Below are 19,504 nucleotides of genomic sequence, written 5' to 3'. Positions count from 1 at the left end.
GATCCTTTTAGACTCCACTAAAATGGCACTATATTAATGTTACCAAGAATTGTTGGTCTTGTGCAACATTCACTGGAACAAGTAAGCATATTTTATATGATTGTACAATTGTTCAAAGTTATTGGCAGAAGGTTTAGGCCACAATATTTAGTCTTTTTCATCTTAATGGGCCTATTTGTTTTAAGTTTTTACTTCTAAAATCTCTCTCAATCTGAGCTTTCAAAGAGTGCTTGCTATTTGCTTGATACCTTTTGACTATGTCAAAAGTTTGTAGCTTCCTGGAAAAATTTAAAATTAGTAACTCATACCAGGTAGTAGACTGTGGTATGTCTTACATATAAATTTAAGTTATTTCTATTTAAGGGTAGGAAACTCTCACCTTCTTATATTGCAAAATGGTCCACTCTTAGACAATATTTGAATGCTTGATTTCACATGGGTTTTATTTGCTATTTAGTTTTTCTTAGGTCATGTTGATGCTGCCATGCACTATTCATTTTTTTGTATTTCTTGCTTATTATTAATGTTATACTGATGTGTATGAGATTGTTTTCTGTAATTTCATAAATGCTAATAAAAATACTTTGACTAAAAAAAATTGAAAAGAGTATCTTTATTTTTTATTTAATGTTGCAATCTATATAATAAAATGCTAAGCGCGCATGCGCACTCTTACTGCGTGTTTCTCTGATCCCTGATCTGTCGGGCTGTGGCCGGCAAGAGTGCGCATGCGCTACATCAGGACTCCAGGACACCCTCAGCTGTCGGTTTCAGGCGCATGTGGCGGTGCGGAGTGGCGGCTGCCAGAAGGACGGCTTCACCAAACGGCGCTGGCGGCGGCTGCCTTGGCCCTCCTTGCCAGTTCAAGGCAGCACAGCTAAAGCACTCATCTCCTCCCTCAGGAATTTTCCCATGGCCTCCCCAGTAGCATCACAGTGAAACAACAAACAGCATAGGCAGGGCCCAACCACCATCTGATCCCCGAATCCATAGCCACATTGGCAGAAAAGACACCACCCTCTGTCCTCAATGGAACCAGAAACAGGCAAGAGGGGCTTTAGCATCTTAAGTTCAGGCCCAGTATGGATGATTGAATTTAGCAGTCTTCGTGATTGGACCAACAATGCTAGCAGACTCCACAGCGCCACTATCAGGCAGCCGAAAATTAAAAATCGGCATAGAGCTGTAGTGTCTTGCTCTCAGTCACAGACTTGATCCTCGGCTGGAAGGAGGGGTGAAATTGGCTCTGAGCTTCCCAAATCTCACCAACGCTGATGGTAGGGCCTCTACTAAACAAAACATTAACTGTCTCTCACGGTAGTATTCAAATGGCCAAAATCATTAATAATATTTTCTTAGATCATCACAGATATTAAAAATTGTACTAATATAAAAAATGAAAGACTTAAAAATAAAACAAATTAGAAAATAATTAAGTATACAATCCAAACAGAAACCAAAACAAAAAAATAAATAATAGAAGTAATGTAGATGACATCCTGATTGGATGCCATCTTGAAAAAAAAAATATAGACAGAAAAAGGAACGGAGGTCTACTGCTGGACAGGGGGAGCAGAAAAGAGGTGTTGATGGACAGGGGAAGAGGTGCTGATGGACAGGGGGGAAGAAAAAGGAAGGGAGGCCTATCGCTGGACAGGGGGAGCAGGAAAGAGGTGATGATGGACAAGGGGGAGGTAAAACAAAGGAGAAAGGCTGCTGCTGGATAAGGGGAGCAGTGAACGGGTGGTGCTGGACACAGGGGAGGTAAAAGGAAGGGAGAATGGACGGGGGGAGCAGGCAAGGGGTGGTGGCGGATAGCCAAGGAAAAAGAAAGACAGAAAGAAAGAAAGACAGAAATACAGAAAGTGGCTAAAGAGAGAGAGAGAGAGAGAGAGAGAAAGAAATAAAGACACACACACATATATATTCTAGCACCCGTTAATGTAACGGGCTATAAGACTAGTGACAATATATTTTTCTAATTGGGGTGGTCTCAGTCTTTTCCACTCTCTTTTATTGGTCTTCTAGCATCTTCTCCAAAGTTTCTTTTATAGTTTGCATTTCTTCCCAACATTTTGTCTCTTATACTGATAGTTCTTTTCTCTATTTCATTTATTTTAATATTTTACCTGCACTTACAAAACTGCCCAGGGCAAGATATGTACAAACACTCATAAATCTATTTACATTAACTGACAAAATAGACAGACATTTGCAGTAAATAAGTGTAAAAGAGAACATCCTAGTCTAAACACCTCTCTTATAAACCTTTATAGGCTCTTTTTACTAAGGTGCGCTACGCATTTTAGCATGTGCTAAATATATGGGCACGCTAAACGCCAACGCGCCCATTATAAGTCTATGGGCGTGTTAGCATTTAGCGTGTGTTAAATCGCGCAGCACACCTTAGTAAAAGAGGGGGTATGTGTTTCTCTCAATAACAGAAGCAAAAGGAAAGAGAATGAAGGAATTTTAACAAATGAAAAAACAGCAAACAAATTTCACCAAGAAATTCAATATCATGAAAACATATATCTATTTATTATCTTAGGCTTCCAGAGCTGGTGTCATAATTGTTGCAATCAAAACATCAAAACTACCATAATCACAGATGTCAATTATACCGGGGAATCCCTCTGGGTGAACCTGGCTAGAGGAAACGAAAAATGCCTGTATCTTGGTGTGATTTACAGACCTCCAAGACAACAGGTAGACAAGGATATGGAATTAATCGAAGACATTGAAAACATCACCTTGTGCGGGGACACAGTACTGTTAGGGGATTTTAATATGCCTGATGCAGATTGGAATGCACTTACCGCACAAACTAGCGGCAGCAGAAGGTTGTTAACCTCCATAAAGGGTGCACGGCTCAAACAATTGGTATTGGAGCCCACTAGGGACCAGGCGTTACTAGACCTGGTACTCACCAACGGAGACAGCGTATCGGATGTTTCGGTAGGTGATACGCTGGCCTCCAGCGACCATAACATGGTTTGGTTCAACCTTCGGAAGGGTTTCTCCAGATCGACCACGACAACAAAGGTCCTCAATTTTCGGGGCACTGACTTCAAACGCATGGGAGACTTCGTCCATCGGGTACTGCAAGACCATGTCGAAACCAATAATGTAGAGGCTATATGGGCAAACCTGAAATCTACCCTACATGAAGCAATAAATCACTATATAAAAACAACAAGCAAACGATGGAGGAATAACAGACCCCAGTGGTTCACTACAGAAATCTCGGACCTCGTTAAGAAAAAGTAAAAAGCATTTGTTTCCTACAAACACTCAGGAAGAGGAGCAGTAAAAGAAGACTATCTGGCCAAGTCCAAAGCTGTCAAAACGGCAGTCAGAGAGGCCAAGCTTCGAATAGAAGAGAATCTAGCAAAGGACATTAAGAAAGGGGATAAAACCTTCTTCAGGTACATTAGTGATAGGAAAAGAAACACAAATGGGATAGCACGCCTTAGGAAAGCAGACGGGACTTATGTAGAATCAGATTCCGATAAAGCCGAACTACTAAACGAATACTTCTGCTCAGTCTTTACCTGCGAGGTGCCAGGGTCCGGTCCACAGTTGCAAGCAAGGCATAGCTCAGATGACCCATTCTGGAATTTCGAGTTTACACCCAGCAGCGTCTACTGCGAACTATCAAGACTCAAAGTGAACAAAGCCATGGGACCGGACAATCTACACCCCAGGGTGCTTAGAGAGCTGTGTGATGTCCTGGCGGAGCCATTGTCTGTGCTCTTCAATCTTTCCTTGAAGGCGGGAAGAGTCCCCTTGGACTGGAAAACAGCCAATGTAATCCCACTCCACAAAAAGGGCTGCAGGACAGAGGATGAGAATTACAGACCGGTGAGTCTCACATCCATAGTGAGTAAACTCATGGAAACACTAATTAAGCATAAATTAGATACGATCCTGGACGAGAAGAATCTACGGGATCCCCACCAACATGGATTTACCAAGGGCAGGTCCTGCCAATCCAATCTAATTAGTTTCTTTGACTGGATAACAAGGAAACTGGATGTGGGTGAGTCCCTAGACGTCGTTTACTTGGACTTTAGTAAAGCTTTTGATAGCGTTCCACATCGCAGACTATTGAACAAGATGAAATCAATGGGACTGGGAGAGACATTAACTACATGGGTCGGTGATTGGCTAAACGGTAGACTTCAGAGAGTGGTGGTGAATGGTGCCCCTTCAAAAACGTCAGAGGTGATCAGTGGAGTGCCTCAGGGCTCGGTCTTGGGCCCGATCCTCTTCAACATATTTGTGGGAGATCTGACTCAGGGGCTTCAGGGTAAAATCACATTATTTGCCGATGACGCCAAACTATGCAACATAGTAAGTGAGAACACTTTACCAGACAGTATGACGCAGGACCTAATTCTATTGGAACACTGGTCCTCGACTTGGCAGCTAAACTTCAATGCTAGAAAATGTAAGGTCATGCACCTCGGCAGCAGGAATCCATGCAAAACTTACACACTAAATAGTGAAACCTTAGTTAGGACCAAGGCGGAACGTGATTTGGGGGTGATCATTAGCGAAGACATGAAGACTGCCAATCAAGTGGAGAAGGCTTCATCAAAGGCAAGACAAATGATGGGTTGTATCCGAAGAAGCTTTATCAGCCGGAAGCCCGAAGTTATAATGCCGTTGTACAGATCCATGGTGAGGCCTCATCTGGAATATTGTGTACAATTCTGGAGGCCACATTATCAAAAAGATGTGCTGAGAGTTGAGTCGGTTCAAAGAATGGCCACCAGGATGGTCTCGGGACTCAAAGACCTCCCGTATGAAGAAAAGCTGAATAAATTGCAGCTATATTCACTCGAAGAATGTAGAGAGAGAGGAGACATGATAGAGACATTTAAATATATCACCGGCTGTATTGAGGTGGAGGATGATATCTTCTTTTTTAAAGGTCCCTCGGCCACAAGAGGACATCCGCTGAAAATCAGGGGTGGGAAATTTCATGGCGACACCAGGAAGTTCTTCTTCACCGAAAGGGTGGTCGATCATTGGAATGAACTTCCACTTCAGGTGATTCAGGCCAGCAGCGTGCCGGATTTTAAAAGGAAATGGAATACACATGTGGGATCTCTAGGGGGGTAAATTCAAGGGGGTAGGGTTGTTGGAGTGGGCAGACTTGATGGGCTGTGGCCCTTTTCTGCCGTCATCTTCTATGTTTCTAATTGTCTGGGTCTCGCCATGTCTGGGTAGGTAGAACCAATGTTTCAGCCATCATGCTGTGGCTTTCTTCAGGGTATGCTGCGAGGTCTGCAATTTGTCTTTATATATAGTGGGTTCTCTAACCTGATTGGCTGGGGTTTGAGGTGGTCGAGGCAGGAAAGTCTGTTGGTCATGAATTTGAATTTTGGCGGGAAACTGGCCATACAATTAGATTTGGGAACACAAACGTCCTGGAGAAAGAAGACTGCTTGTGGCCAAGAAGACTCAAAGAGTCAATAGAGAAAGCAAGACACCCCAATAAGTTCAATGGAGATAAATGTCTCTCCATAAACAATCTCCCCTGCCCCCAAAATAGAAAGGGTGAGGAGAAGAGACATCCCAAACAACACTGTACCACGAAGTGTGATAAAGAAAATGATTGTGATAAAGGAAAGCCCTCAGTCACACAGCGGAATCATCCCTGAAGCACCAGCTGTCACAAGTATAAACCCAATCAAGGGTATTAACTGTGAAATATCCTTGGGCTAACCTTGTGTGAATTAAACGTGATAAACCAGTGCACTATTACCTTCTGAGCTGGCCCTGCACCTGCCTCCTCTTCTAGGAGTAGCTCCCCATACATTGGAACTCATTCCTAGAGGGACATACCTAATTCAAGACTACTACTACTTAGGGAAGCCTGGTACTTTTCTCAAGCCTTTAATGCCTGTGGCAACTGACTATTCACTTACTCTGCTTCTGGACTAGCTTGCTGTACCTAAGACCAGTTTCACATGTTTTATTCAATTGTTCATTTAACTTTCTTTCTATCTCTCAACCCACTTTTTATATCTCAGTGCCTTGGTCCTACCCATTCTTGTCTATATATAGATCTCTTAACTGCACTTGTCCCCTCTGCTTCCTATTAAGATGTTTCAATGCGTTGTACTGACACTGTGAGCATAGTATCTATGTTATTTCAAAATTCCCATTAAGGTGTTTCATTTGTATTTGGCTGTTATCATATCATATCATATCATATCTGTGTACTATTATACTACCTATTACGAAGTATCATTTGAATTCTTGTATTTTTATTATATGAATGTTTTACTATTCCTGTTTTAATATGTGCATTTATGACACTGTATCAGATCATTGCTATTACAAGGATTTAATTTGCCTACCTCCAAGTTTATCTCATTGATTATATCTTATGCTTAAATTTGATCATTTTATTTTTGTTATACTATTAAAACAATGTGAATTAGGTCCAGCTATTCTGCTCTGAGTGAACCTATTCATAAAGGTGGTTAACAAAATGTAATAAATGCTAATGGACAATCCTCCCAGTCATCCTAGTTTGTGAAGCATGTTAAAAGAAAAATCTTATATTCATGACAGTATCTGAGACTCTCCAGAATATCACACAATTTTGTAACTAGCTTTGTTTACTTGATGTACTCCACCTGTTTTGTTCTGATTGATGGTATCTGCATCTCTGTAAGAACCTCTTCCTGTTCATTCTTTAATCTTAGGGTACGAATGCTGGAACAATAATGATCATCTGCAATTGTTAACTCTTCATTTTCTTCAGCCTCCAGCTGGCTCTGGTTGAAACGCAAGGATCCTTTCAGAATATCCTTGATCTGTTTTAACATAATGATGTAAATTATTGTGAAATACCAAAAGACGAACCATTCAGACATTGCTTCATCTGTGACTAGTATTGTTGCCTTCACTATACCATTGTACAATGTAGAAAATGAAGGAGAAACTGTCTTTTGAAATTGGTTAGTAATAATTTAAACAAAAGAACACAATTATAATATAGAAGAAAGTGACTTACAAAAAGGTTGAACCACTTCCATCTAAGAAATTTCAGATTTAAATGATCTAAAATGGAGGGAGCACCATAAATATGATTTAAATTAATTGGATTAGTTCAACATTTACTCATGAAATTACTGTCAGTCTTGGACTACCCTGTGCAACAAGTACTCTTATGCTAATACCAGGATAACTCTTGTTAGGGAAAGCCGAATTGAGACATACAGAATGATAAAAATACATTTCAACATATATATATATATATATATATATACACACACACATGAGGTCAGACAATTAAGTTTGCAAACTTGCCTCCATGCGCTTATGTTGGCAGCACTGTACAAACAATATGGTAAGGTTTCACAACCTTGGTATATCAGAGTCTCACAGCTGCGTTCATGTCAATGTGTGGCAGTATCATGCTGAATGGCATTCATTATTGTTTTTGCGTGTTTTTCTGTGCTGTTGCGAGAATGTCGGAGCTTGAATTAGAGAAATGAACAAACATTAAATGTCATGTTAAATGATAAGAGTGGAAGTGAAATCAGGGACATGTTAGTCCAAATTTATGGGGATAATGCCATGAAGAAAATGGCAGTATACAAATGGATTACTGGTATGTTTTTCTGAGGGAAGAGAAAGCATTACTGATGAAAAAAGGTCAGGGCGGCCAGTAACGAGCAGAACTGACGAAAACATTGCAAAAATTTATCAAATTGTGCATCCAAATCATCGGCTGACAATGAGAAACATAGCAGACCAAATAAACATCGATAGAGAAACAGGAAAATCTTAACTGAAAAAGTGGCAAGAGAAAGGTGTGCGCAAAACTGGTCCTGTAGGAGCTCACCAATTAACAAAAGCAAAGGAGAGTTGAAGTTTGCCAAGACCTTTTGGAGAGGCAAGACAATGTTTTGGGCCGTGTTATCACTGGTGATTTGAAACAAAGCTTCAAAGTGCACAATGGAAGTCAGCCAATTCTCCACAACCAAAAAAGTTCCGCCAGTCCAAATCTAGAGTCAAAACGATGTTGCTAACCTTTTTTAATATCACAGGGACTGTTCATTATGAATTTGTACCAACTGGACAAACAGTTAACTAAGTTTACTATTTGGAAGTGCCAAAAAGGCTGCGTGAAAAAGATAGATGAAAACAACCTGAACATTTTGCCAACAAATCATGGCTCTTGCATCATGACAATGCACCAGCATTGTCTGTGAGGAAGTTTTTAGCCAGAAAACAAATAACTGTATTAGAACACCCTCCCTACTCACCTGATCTGGCCACCAATGACATTTTTATTAACCCAAAGATAAAGGAAATATTGAAAGGAAGACATTTTGATGATATTCAGGACATCAAGGGTAATATGATGACAGCTCTGATAGGCATTCCAGAAAAAGAGTTCCAAAATTGCTTTGAAGGGTGGACTAGGTGCTGGCGTTGAAATATAGCTTCACAAGGGGAATACTTAGAAGGTGACTGTAGTGATATTCAGCAACGAGGTATATAGCACTTTTTCTAGGATGAGTTTGCAAACTTAATTGTCAGACATTGTGTGTGTGTGTGTATTTATATTGGAGAGAGCGAGAACTCGAAGACCTTGAGCATACGCAGATGCTCAAGGCCCAGCAAAAAGAAGACGGTAGATCTTCGGGCACTAGCACCGGCATGTCCTGTGCGTTGGTGCCGGTGCCACAATCTTGCGACTTCTAGGCGGTTTATAGTGAAGAGGGCTGGACAACCAGCGAATTCCAGAATACAAATGGCGAAGATGTCATTAAACAGTCAGTGGAAACAGAATACAATTAGTGAGAATACACAATATCAACATGTTGTTAATAATTTTAAAAGGGGTATCTGATTAGGAGATAAATCTATCGAACAGAGCTGTTTTAATTTCTTTCCGAAATGTGCCATAGTTCGACCCGGCTCTGTTGATATTATTGCCTAGCCAGGTCTGCTGTTTGCTAGCTTGAAACTTAAAGGTTCTGTCCAGAAAGGACCTGTATTTGCAATCAGTGATCTTTGGATAGGCAAAAAGATTGCGATTTCTGGTTGTCCTCGTGGGGATGTGTAGCTCGAAATGTGGTAAGAGATAGGTAGGGGTCATTCCCCACACCAGTTTAAAGCAAAAGCAAGAGAATTTGAATATTATTCGTGCCTCCGTTGGCAACCAGTGTAGCAGTTTGTAGTAGGGACTAATGTGTTCGCTTTTCTTTAGTCCGAATATTAAGAGGACGGCTGTGTTTTGCACTATTCTTAATTTTCTCACAGTTTTTTTTAGGTATACCCACGTAAATGATGTTGCAGTAGTCTAGAGTGGATAGAATCAATGACTGTACCAGTAGTCTGAAAGATAGAGGGTCGAAATATTTTTTGATGGTTTTTAATTTCCAGTGCAAAGAAGCACTTTTTTGCCACCAAGTTCGTGTGTTCGATCATGGTCAAGTGGGTGTCTAAAGTGACTCCTAATATTTTTATAGTTTTTGATATTGGGTGATCGTGATCGTTTAGGTGTATTGATGTTATAGTGATTTTGTCCTTTGGGCTTGTCAAGAAAATTTTTGTCTTTTCTGTGTTTAATTTCAATTTAAAATTGATAGTCCATTGTTCAATTTCAGTCATGATATGGGAAATGTGTTTTAACGTTTCGTTGGTCACGTTATTCAGAGGAATTAAAACAGAGATATCATCAGCGTATATATAGTATTTTAGATTTAGCTTTTGTAATAGGTGTCCTAAAGATGAAATGTAGATATTAAATAAGGTGGGTGATAGTGGGGAACCATGTGGTACTCCCGAAGGGTTTTTCCAAGAATTGGAGTATTTCTCATCGCAGACCACTTGATATGATCTTTTGGTTAAAAAACCCTGAAACCAGTTCCAAACTCTTCCTGAGAGCCCCATTGCATCTAGGCAATGTAGTATTATTTCATGATTCACTAGGTCAATCTAGTTGTAAGATCAGAGCACTGGTACCTCTACTAAAGAGACTGTATAGGTGGTTGAGGAATGAAGCTAAGACTGTCTCTGTGCTGAATCCTTTTCTGAAACCTGATTGGTGTTCGCTAAGGAGGTTAAATTTGTCTAGGTGATTCACTAGTTCCAGGTTGACCAATCCTTCCAGTAGTTTGGTGAATAAGGAGATACTCGCTATGGGTCTGTAATTGGACTTCAGTGCGATTGAGTTCTTTTGGTCTTTAGGGACGAGTGTGATCAGAATGTGTCCCATTTCCTCATGGTATGTCCCACTGATGAGTGGTTGTTATCCAGTTAAATAAATCCCTTTTAAATTCAGGTACTGCAACTTTCATGATCTTAGATGGGCATTCGTCTAGCAAGCAGTTTGATTTGGAATATTTGTTAAACAAAGTGAGGAATTGATGCCAATTAGGGAGATCAAAATGATCCCAGAGCATGTCCACTCTGGGCACCCTTTCCTGCGGTCTGAATTGGAATTCGAAATAAGGTGTGGGTGTAGGTATTGTTGCTCTTAAGTCTAAAATTTTTTTGTTGAAGTAGCTGGCAAGGGTGTCGACCGACGGTATGCGTTCATTATTCTTTTTCAGAACCTGTGTTGTATCTGTTAGCCTATTCACCAGTTTGAACAGTTCTCTGCTATTTATTTTAGATGTTCCTATTTTTTGTGCGTAGTGTTTAGAACATTTTTCTTTTATCAGAATTTTGTATTTTTTCATTTTTTGTTTCCAGTTTCTTTTATCTTCCTCTTCATCTGTTTTGAGCCATATTATTTTGAGTTTTCTGAGTTTCTGTTTAAGAACTAGTAGTTCAGCATCGAACCACTCTTTTGATACCCTCTCTTTCTTTACGTATGTTTGAATTGGTGCTATTTGGTTTAACACTTCTTTGAAGAACTCTCCCCATTTAGTAGGGAAGTCCTGTTCTTCCTCAATTTTGGGATATAATTTGTAATGTGCCCAGAATTCAGTTGGATTTATGATGCCTCTGCTGGTGACTGTTATTTTCTTTATGTTTTTGCTTATGTGTTTTGCAAATGATTGTTTCTTTTGCCAGCGTAAATCAAAATTGCAAATATAATGATCTGACCATATGCATTTCTCCCATGCTCCTATACAATATTGTATTTTCGGTTCTGGGATGTCTTTGTGAGAAAAAATGACTATATCTAATTGGTGTCCCTTTTCATGTGTTTCCTCCGTATCTGGTATTGTAAAACTGAGGGTAGTTAGAAACATGTCAATTTCAATCACTTCCGATTTTCCCACTTGTTTCTAGATGTATGTTTATGTCGCCCAATATTAGTCGGAAATTTTATGTTGGGACAGTTTATGCTGTCATATCGGCTAAGATGTTGATGCTTATGTAATTCCGTATGGGTTTGAAATTGTAATCTAATACATTGAATTTCTAATCTAATATATTCTGTCAGCTAATAGTAGTAGCTAATAGCTAACATTATCAAAATTATACAAAACTGCATGCAACTGGCATAAACATTTATGGAGCTCACAGCTATTCACATGTCCTGCTAAGAAGCTTAAACTCAGACTTGATATCCCTTTTCTTTCAACTTAGCTGAGAGAAAGATAAATTCTTCACAATCAGACACAGACTTAAATTGAGACCAAAGGCAGGCGAAGCCTCCTCACAAGGCAGGGCTTCAGAACTACTAGACACATCTACTAGAAAGAACCTAATCTCTCTTTGTAGTGCAATGTATCTAGTAGTCCTGAATGCTAGGGATGTGCCAAAGCAGACCCTGAGTCTAGGGTGGGATTAATGAGACTGCCTTTAATACTTAGAACCTAAAAGCAGTATTCTCCCTGGCTGTCATGTCTACTGTATAGGTATGAAGAGTAGACCATGTTACTGCTCTATAAATCTCCATGGGGAAGACCGCCCAAGACTCTGTCCATGAGGTAGCCACCACTCTGGTGGAGTGTGCCTTCAATGCAATTGGTGGCTGCTTACCCACAGCCCACATACATGGAGGAAATTGCCATTTTAATCCATCTGGAGATCGAGGCTTCGGAAGCAGACCTGCCTTTCTTAGCATGACTGGTGAGAACGATGATCAGAAACTCGAAACTCATTGGTAACTCTGAGGTAACGAAGAAGCACTCTCTTGACATCTAGCAAATGCATTATTTTGTCCTTTTCCTTTGACCCTGTAGGCCAAAAGGTGGACAAATGGACTTCCCGATTGACATGTAAGGCAGAGACTACTTTTGGTAGAAAGGATGGAACCGTGAGCAAGGAAAGCCCTGTTTCCATAATCTTAAGAAACAGCTATCTGCAAGAGAGACAGCTTGTAACTCAGAGATTAGTCTCTCTGATGTAATCGCCACTAAGAACACCATCTTGACTATCAGATCTAAAAGGGAAGCCTCCTGTGAGGGCTCATATGGAGCCCTACTGAGACCTTGCAAAATGGTATTAAGATTCCAGGATGGGAATGGTAGACACATTGGAGGGCATAACTTGAGTGAGAGGCCAAAGCACTCTCTCCCCAAGCTCGAAAGCATGAAAGACCAGTTACCTCTTTAAAACTTCACCAGTGTGAGCAGCTTCTCTGGCCTGCTACTTGCACTGATGATGGCTTTCCCTCTGATGTCACTTCCTGACCCAGCGAGCAGGAAGTGATTATAGAGGGGAGCCAGGTCGGCATGAGCGGCAGGCTGGAGAATTTGCTCATGCTGGTGAAGATTTAAAGAGGTGAGGGGGGAAGGGAGGGTGCAAGCATGGCATGGGGGTGGAGAGGTGCCGATGCCCCCACCAAGATGGCGGTAGGAGTGGTCCACCCCCCCCCAGCTCCCCTTACTACACCACTGTACCTGTGTGTCACATATACCATGAACTGGTGCATAAATGTCGGTGCTCACTTTATAGAATTATCTCAAAATGCTTTATAATAATACCCATCTGCACACAAAAGTATATATTTCAGAACCTCCCTACTTCCCTAGAAAATTGTTTTAAACATATGAAAACTACTTACCTGTTTTAATCCAGCCAAAGATACCAGAATTTCATCTTCTTTCTCCAACTTTTCTTGTAATATGACATCTTGAATGTTTCCTGCAACATTGAAAACCAAACTTGAGGCCGTATGTAAAAAAATTTCATTTATTTTTTGTTCCTGGGTAATAAATGTTTTTTCTTAATTGCCTATGCCACAAAAGTATAGATAATGGCAATCATACCCCTTAAAACTTTGCTTTTGTGACCAGGAGATTGATATTTTTGAAATTTAGCTTTTTTTGCAGAACAGTCTAGATTGATTCCAAGCTGAGTAAGTTTACTAAGAAACAAACATCCAGCAGATGCATTTTGCTATGTATGCAGCCAAGACAAGAGGGAAAAAGTACTCCACAGAAGCATCTGCTAAGATGCGCGATGCCTACAAGGCATATTTTTGCATGTCTGTTGGGGATAAAGACAAATCTTGGGCACTTCACAATGTTTAATTTTTGAAAATATTTAAATTTTATAATTTTCAATGTTGTTTTAAAATATATCATATATGAAATATGTTGTGAGAATCTCATACACATTAGTCATAGGTGAAATAAATGTATTGTTTTCATTACAATTTCATTTTGTTATTCCACAGCAGGGTTGTCCAATGTCGGTCCTCGAGGGCCACAATCCAGTTGGGTTTTTAGGATTTCCATGAGATCTATTTGCATGCGCTGCTTCCATTGTATGCAAATAGATCTCATGCATATTCATTTGGGAAATCCTGAAAACCTGACCTGGCGAGGACTGAGGTTGGATGCCCCTGCTCTACAGGATGGTACAGGAGAGAAAAGAGAATCATGAAGTTTGCTATTCCAAGAATTTAGCAGGAACCCACTGACCACTCAAGCAACTGCTTCTTCTGCATGGTGGACCCTTCCAAATGTTGAACTGGCAAGCATGCATCTGCAATTGCATATCTGAACAATCTTTCATCCATCACCCAGGTGCCACTTTGCCATGAGCTCCCCATACCCATTCCACTAGAGAGAGAGCAACCTTCAAAATGGTGGCATTCCTAATGGATCTCCTATGTGGTTTTTACCTTGCTTCCCTGCTATCTCTGTCTTTGGGACAGCAGGGACACAAATGCGCACTATCAAGGTGGGACTGGCCAGAACGGACCAAGTTCTCTGTGAGGAGAAACAATGTCAAATGGGAACCACTGATGGACCCCTGGAAGATGCTGATGCCACCACTGCACATCAAATTGGGCCTAATGAAACAATTTGTTAGAGTTCTAGAAAAGGAGTGGGCAGCCTTTACGTGCCTTCAAAACATCTTCCCTAATCTGTCTGAAGCAAAGGTCAAAGCTGCTGTCTTTATTGGACCACAGATAAAGAAGATCCTGGAGTGCAAGGAATTTCCCAAGAAGCAAACTAGGATGAAGAAAGTGGCTTGGAACAGCTTTGTCGCAGTGGTTCAGGGCTTCCTGGACAATCACAAGGCTGAAAATGTGGTGTTTGTTGAGAACCTGGTGAAGAATTACAATAAACTGGGCAGTAGGATGCCTCTCAAAGTCCCTACGTTTGATGCTCATCTTGAGACATTCAAGGAGAACATGGAAGCATACTCAGAGGAGCAAGGTGAGCACTTCCACCAGGATATACAGGACTTCGAATGCCACTACCAAGGACAATATAATGAGAACTTGATGGGAGACTACATCTGGCAGCTGATTCTTATATAATCGCAAAGCTCGAAAAACTACTCACTTCTAAATCTTCTGTGGTCATCTTTGTATAACCCAGGTTTACTGAGGAATTATCATTTACATCTTGCTTCTGCTTTTACTTTTTACTGCAAGCATCAGAAGTAACCGAGTGAAAGTAGTAAAAATTAGTGAAATTACTACGAGTATTTTGGTAAAGTTAAAAGTAACAAATTTATGCTGTACTTCTTTACAAGTAAAAGTGACACAACCTTTACTTAAGTACAGTAATTAGTTACATTTACTTAGTTACTATACAACTCTGGTTATAAAATTAGCTTCTAAGGCAACAGAGGGTGAAATGACTTGCTCCAAATCACAGGAAATACAGACCAGAGGGAAATAGTACCACAAAACAATCATCAACAAAGATGCAGTATAGTGGGCCCAGATGGGAATAAAGAGATGAAGACTCAGGTCAGAGGAAGCAAAAATTATTGGTTGAACTTGACATGGCCATGTTTTGGCTGAATGCCTGTATTGGGGGGGGGGGGGGTCTACATAAAATCAATATATAAATACATTTATTTTATATACAGTATGAGTACAATAATGCTTATAACAATCATCTTTTTGTTAAAGGACATTACATGTGTGGAAATTGCAGTCTGCCCCAATGTATTGTGTACACAAACTTTTACACACCCATGAAAATGATCCTATTTGACGCTTTTCAAATTGTAACACATCTAATTTAGCTTTCTTTCCTTGTCCATCTCTTGCTATTTACCTCCTCATTGGCAGCTGCAGGCAGGAACTGCCTCTACCCTTGGTAATATATTATATATATAATTGTATGTCCATGTAATCTATTATATGTTGGAAAAGCTATAAGGAAAGTCAAAATGAGAATATTAGAGCATAATAAACTGAGTCCTGCACAGATAACTTCCTGATAACTTTACAGAACTTGGAGATGGCACCACAGGTACATCAGCGTAAAGATGAAAACTTAACACCTAACTTCTTCAGTTCCTTACTCAACAGCCATATGTAGATGTTAAAAAGAACCGCAGACAGAGCTCACCCCTGGGGAATACCACAGGCCAATAGGGATCATGCAGGGTCAGTAGGGGAAGGGAGATGCTGAATATCTTCGAGGGAGGGGGTTGATGAGTAAGGAGGCAGAGATAATGAACAGCTTGGAGGATAATGAATACCTCAAAGTGGTAGGGGTGAAGAGAGATTCTGGACACTTTGAGGAGGGAAGGGAAAAGGAGATGCTGGACTAGAGAGGTGAGTAGGGTAGGGAAAGGGAGATGAGGGAGGGCCTTGAGACATTTTTGGTGGTGGTGTTAGGGGGGTATTGCTGAAGATTTGCCTAGGATGTCAGATACCCTAGGGCTGATCTTAGGAGAAAGGTTGGAGTTAATTTAAGAGGGGGGGGAAGAGACTGGTGTAAAAGGGAAAGAATAGGAAGGGCAAATAAGACAGAGACTAGGTGACAAAGGAGTGGGGTGAGGCAGAAAGAGAGATCATGAGAGAAAGACACTGTGCGTGTAGGTAGAGGTGGAGTTTTGTACTTTTTTTTTTTTTTTTAAAGAGTTTCAGACAGGTAATTTAAAAAAAAATATTTTTTTTGATTAGGAATGATTATATACTCTTTTCAACAGTTCCAGGACCAGAGGCCAGAAAGCTAAGAAGCATAGTTAAGACAAATTCTAGCTAGTTTGTCAGTCAATGCTTAACAAAATGTGGAATCTGCTGCCAGAAAATGTGATCAAGCCTAGTAATGTAGCTGAGTTTAAAAGGAGTTTTGTACTTCTGCCAGTGCTCTGCAGTGATACATTAAGGGTCTGATTTATTAAGCACAACTTTAGTATCTCAGGCCCTAAGCAGCAGCAGTATAACTTATAAGGGATCTCTTGCTTCCCCTCTAACTTCAAAGACAATTGAGGAATGGGATGAAAGGTATCAGACATTGGCTCTTAATTTTTGGGACTGACATCTAAATTCAAAGAAAATCTAACAAGATCTGGTTAGAGCATGGTTTAAAATAAAGCACTATGGACAAATACCTCTGGCTATATGAACAGTTTTTTACCAAGCAAAATTATTAAGTGGCAAAAATAATTTGCTTACCAAGATGCGTGTTCATCATTTTTGCACAGTAATTGCACATGGCCTCTAGGTCATTCAGTTGTCCTTGTAGAAATGAAATCTGGGCCTCAAGTTCCTCTTCCTGAAAAAATTGAAATGGAAATTGAAATAAATAAATACAAACTTATAAAATGGAAACAACATACAAACATTCTTAAACCCATCTCTGAAATAATGTTAAGATGCTTTTACTTTACTATATCTTTCAAAACTACTAAGGGCTCCTTTTTCAAAGCTGCGTTAGGGCATTAACGCATGGAATAGCACGCTACATTGCCATGTGCGCTAGACGCTAACGGCAGCATTGGCTGGCGTTAGTTCTAGCTGCGTAGTGAGCGGTGTAGCGCGCGGTAATATCCTGCATGCGCTAAAAACGCTAGCGCACTAAGAGTTTTCAAATGGGGTAACCCCTTCAAAATCATAGAAACATGATGGCAGATAAACTGAAAGATATGACAGGATATAAATAAAGCTATTATGATTATTATTATACAGACCAAATGGCCCATCCAGTCTGCCCATCTGCAGTAACCATTATCTTTTCCTCTTTCTAAGATATCCCACGTGCCTATCCTATGCTTGGGGTCTGGGGAGGTGGAAGACCTGAACCCTACCCACAGAAACTGTGAAAATCGAAGTTTAAATCGATCCACAAGCCACTCCTGAAGTTCCCATAGGAAATAATGAAGGTACTCACAGTCTCTGTAGTGCCTTTGTCTTTCGCCATTTTTTAAAGCAGCTGAACGGAGATAAAAGGACTTTCTGTCTCTGAAATAGCTCCAAATGCACACGAATGAAGATCTTTGGACTGCCAGCTGTTTAGAGACCAACTATAACCTACACCCCCACGGATCCTCTGCCACGCGGATGGGGGGTGGGAAAGGCAGCCTGCGCCTTGAAACCCAGGTGGGTTCCCGTCCAGACGCACACAGCCTATGCTAGAAACCTGTGACATGGTCACCAACCAGAAGACTCTATGGGAAGGGATCCCGGGTACTTTAGAAGGTGGCACACAACAGGCTGGCTCTACAGATCCACCAGAGTTTCTCTGTGAAGCTGCAGTCCGGCACTGCAGGACTGCATCCTTTTCTCCGACAGAAGACCACAGGGGAGGGGTCTCAAGGCACTGAAGCCACTGAGAAACGAACTTTAATTGAAAAAAATAACAAACAGAAGCAGAACAGCAGCAAAAGACTTCTGCTTGGACTGCTTGCAGACATTGAAACTAAGGTTGTTTGCTGACTCTCAGGCTAAGGGGGTGGAGCATGTGTTCAGAAAAGATGTAGATTTCTGCAACACCCGGACTGCGGATTGGGATTGAACACGTAGTGCAGGGAATCCAGAAGGGACCTTACAGAATATGTAGAATAACTTGTAAGTTTCATGGCTCCACCTCATTCTCTTCTTGGTTGGGCTGATTACTTTTCAGCACCCTCTCAAATTACTGAAAGTTATTCTGGACTCTGCGTGGTCCTTTACACAACAGATATCAAGCATAATTAAGGCTACAGCCTTGCAAAATACAGCAGCAAGACTTCTTTGCAGGGTTGCATGAAGGGCTCATGTAACACCACTTTAGATGCAACTCCACTGGCTGCCAATAAAATATAAAATTAAATCTGAGGTCCTAATTTTGACATACAAGGTCTTTCACAGTGAAAGCCCAAATCATCTTGCTTCTTTAACTATTCTCTATGTGCTAACATGCCCTTTACGATTTCTATATGACCATAGGCTGGTCCCAAGCATTCAAAGATGGAGGAAACTAGAAAATCAGTGCTTTTCTTCCTAGCCCCTGTTCTTTAGAATAGCTTGCCACTGGCTCTCAGATCTGAATCTTCACTTGCGGATTTCAGGATTGCCCTTCAAGCATATATATTTCTTAAAATCTGGCTTTATTGTGTTTGTTATTTCGGGTGATGCAGAGGCAATGGGGCAACAGTGGATACACAGTAGTTGTTTTTTTATTGGGATAAATCTTCTTGGAGTGAATATTTCTTTCCTATTACACAATAAAGTTCTTTTCAGAATTTATTTTAATTTTAGTCTTTAACTGTAAACTGCTTGGACTTGCTCTGCAAACAAGGCAGTATAGAAAAACTTGTAGATGTAGCCAATCTGTGTTGGAATCACACACAACACAAACAGCTCTGAGAATTTAAGTCAATCAGGGCGCCAGGCCTCAAAATAATATCTGGCTCCTAGCCACAGTATAAAGTTTTCAAACTCTATTTATTAAAGACAAGTAGAACAAAATGCCTCTAGTCTTTTAGTATTCCCGAAGCCTCTGGTAGCTGAATTTGGAGGCTGTTAATCAGGGACACGGCCAGAATTTTAAACAGAATAAGGGCTTTGGCTTTATAAGGCACCTAAGATTTAAAGTTTACCCCAAAATTTCTCAGCTAGTGTGGTGCTTTATATATATATTTCAAACCCAGCACTCATGATAAGTTTGTGTGACTGTTGGCAGGGATCCCACAGAGCTTTAGGCTGTCCCAGAATGAGAGCACCTTTGTAAATCAGACTCTGTCTTACTTTATTTTTTCATTCTTTACAATTATTAAACATATTGTTTGACGCAAATGAGTTGTTTCTGCCCATTTTGTTGTATATTTACTTTCTGGGGTTATCATAGCTGCTCTGCAGGGGTTCATCCATTTGTTGTTGGAA

General features: G+C 40.5%; 1 protein-coding gene across 20 annotated transcripts in view; it reads right to left on the bottom strand.

Moving 5' to 3' along the window:
- Positions 1-19,504, bottom strand: part of TBC1D5 (TBC1 domain family member 5) — a 759,729-nt gene that overhangs the window by 14,807 nt on the left and 725,418 nt on the right. For all 20 annotated transcript variants that reach the window (XM_033930686.1, XM_033930692.1, XM_033930693.1 and 17 more), the window contains 3 exons: positions 16,817-16,916; positions 13,004-13,083; positions 6,657-6,836 (listed from right to left, as the gene is read on the bottom strand). In XM_033930686.1, coding sequence (XP_033786577.1) covers positions 6,657-6,836; positions 13,004-13,083; positions 16,817-16,916 — 360 coding nt within the window. The remainder of the gene's footprint in view (positions 1-6,656; positions 6,837-13,003; positions 13,084-16,816; positions 16,917-19,504) is intronic.

The sequence above is a fragment of the Geotrypetes seraphini genome, chromosome 2 (assembly GCF_902459505.1).
Source record: "Geotrypetes seraphini chromosome 2, aGeoSer1.1, whole genome shotgun sequence".
Classification (NCBI taxonomy): Eukaryota; Metazoa; Chordata; class Amphibia; order Gymnophiona; family Dermophiidae; genus Geotrypetes; species Geotrypetes seraphini.
Note: the sequence above shows the minus strand (reverse complement) of the source record. Positions and strands in the feature narration are given on the sequence as shown.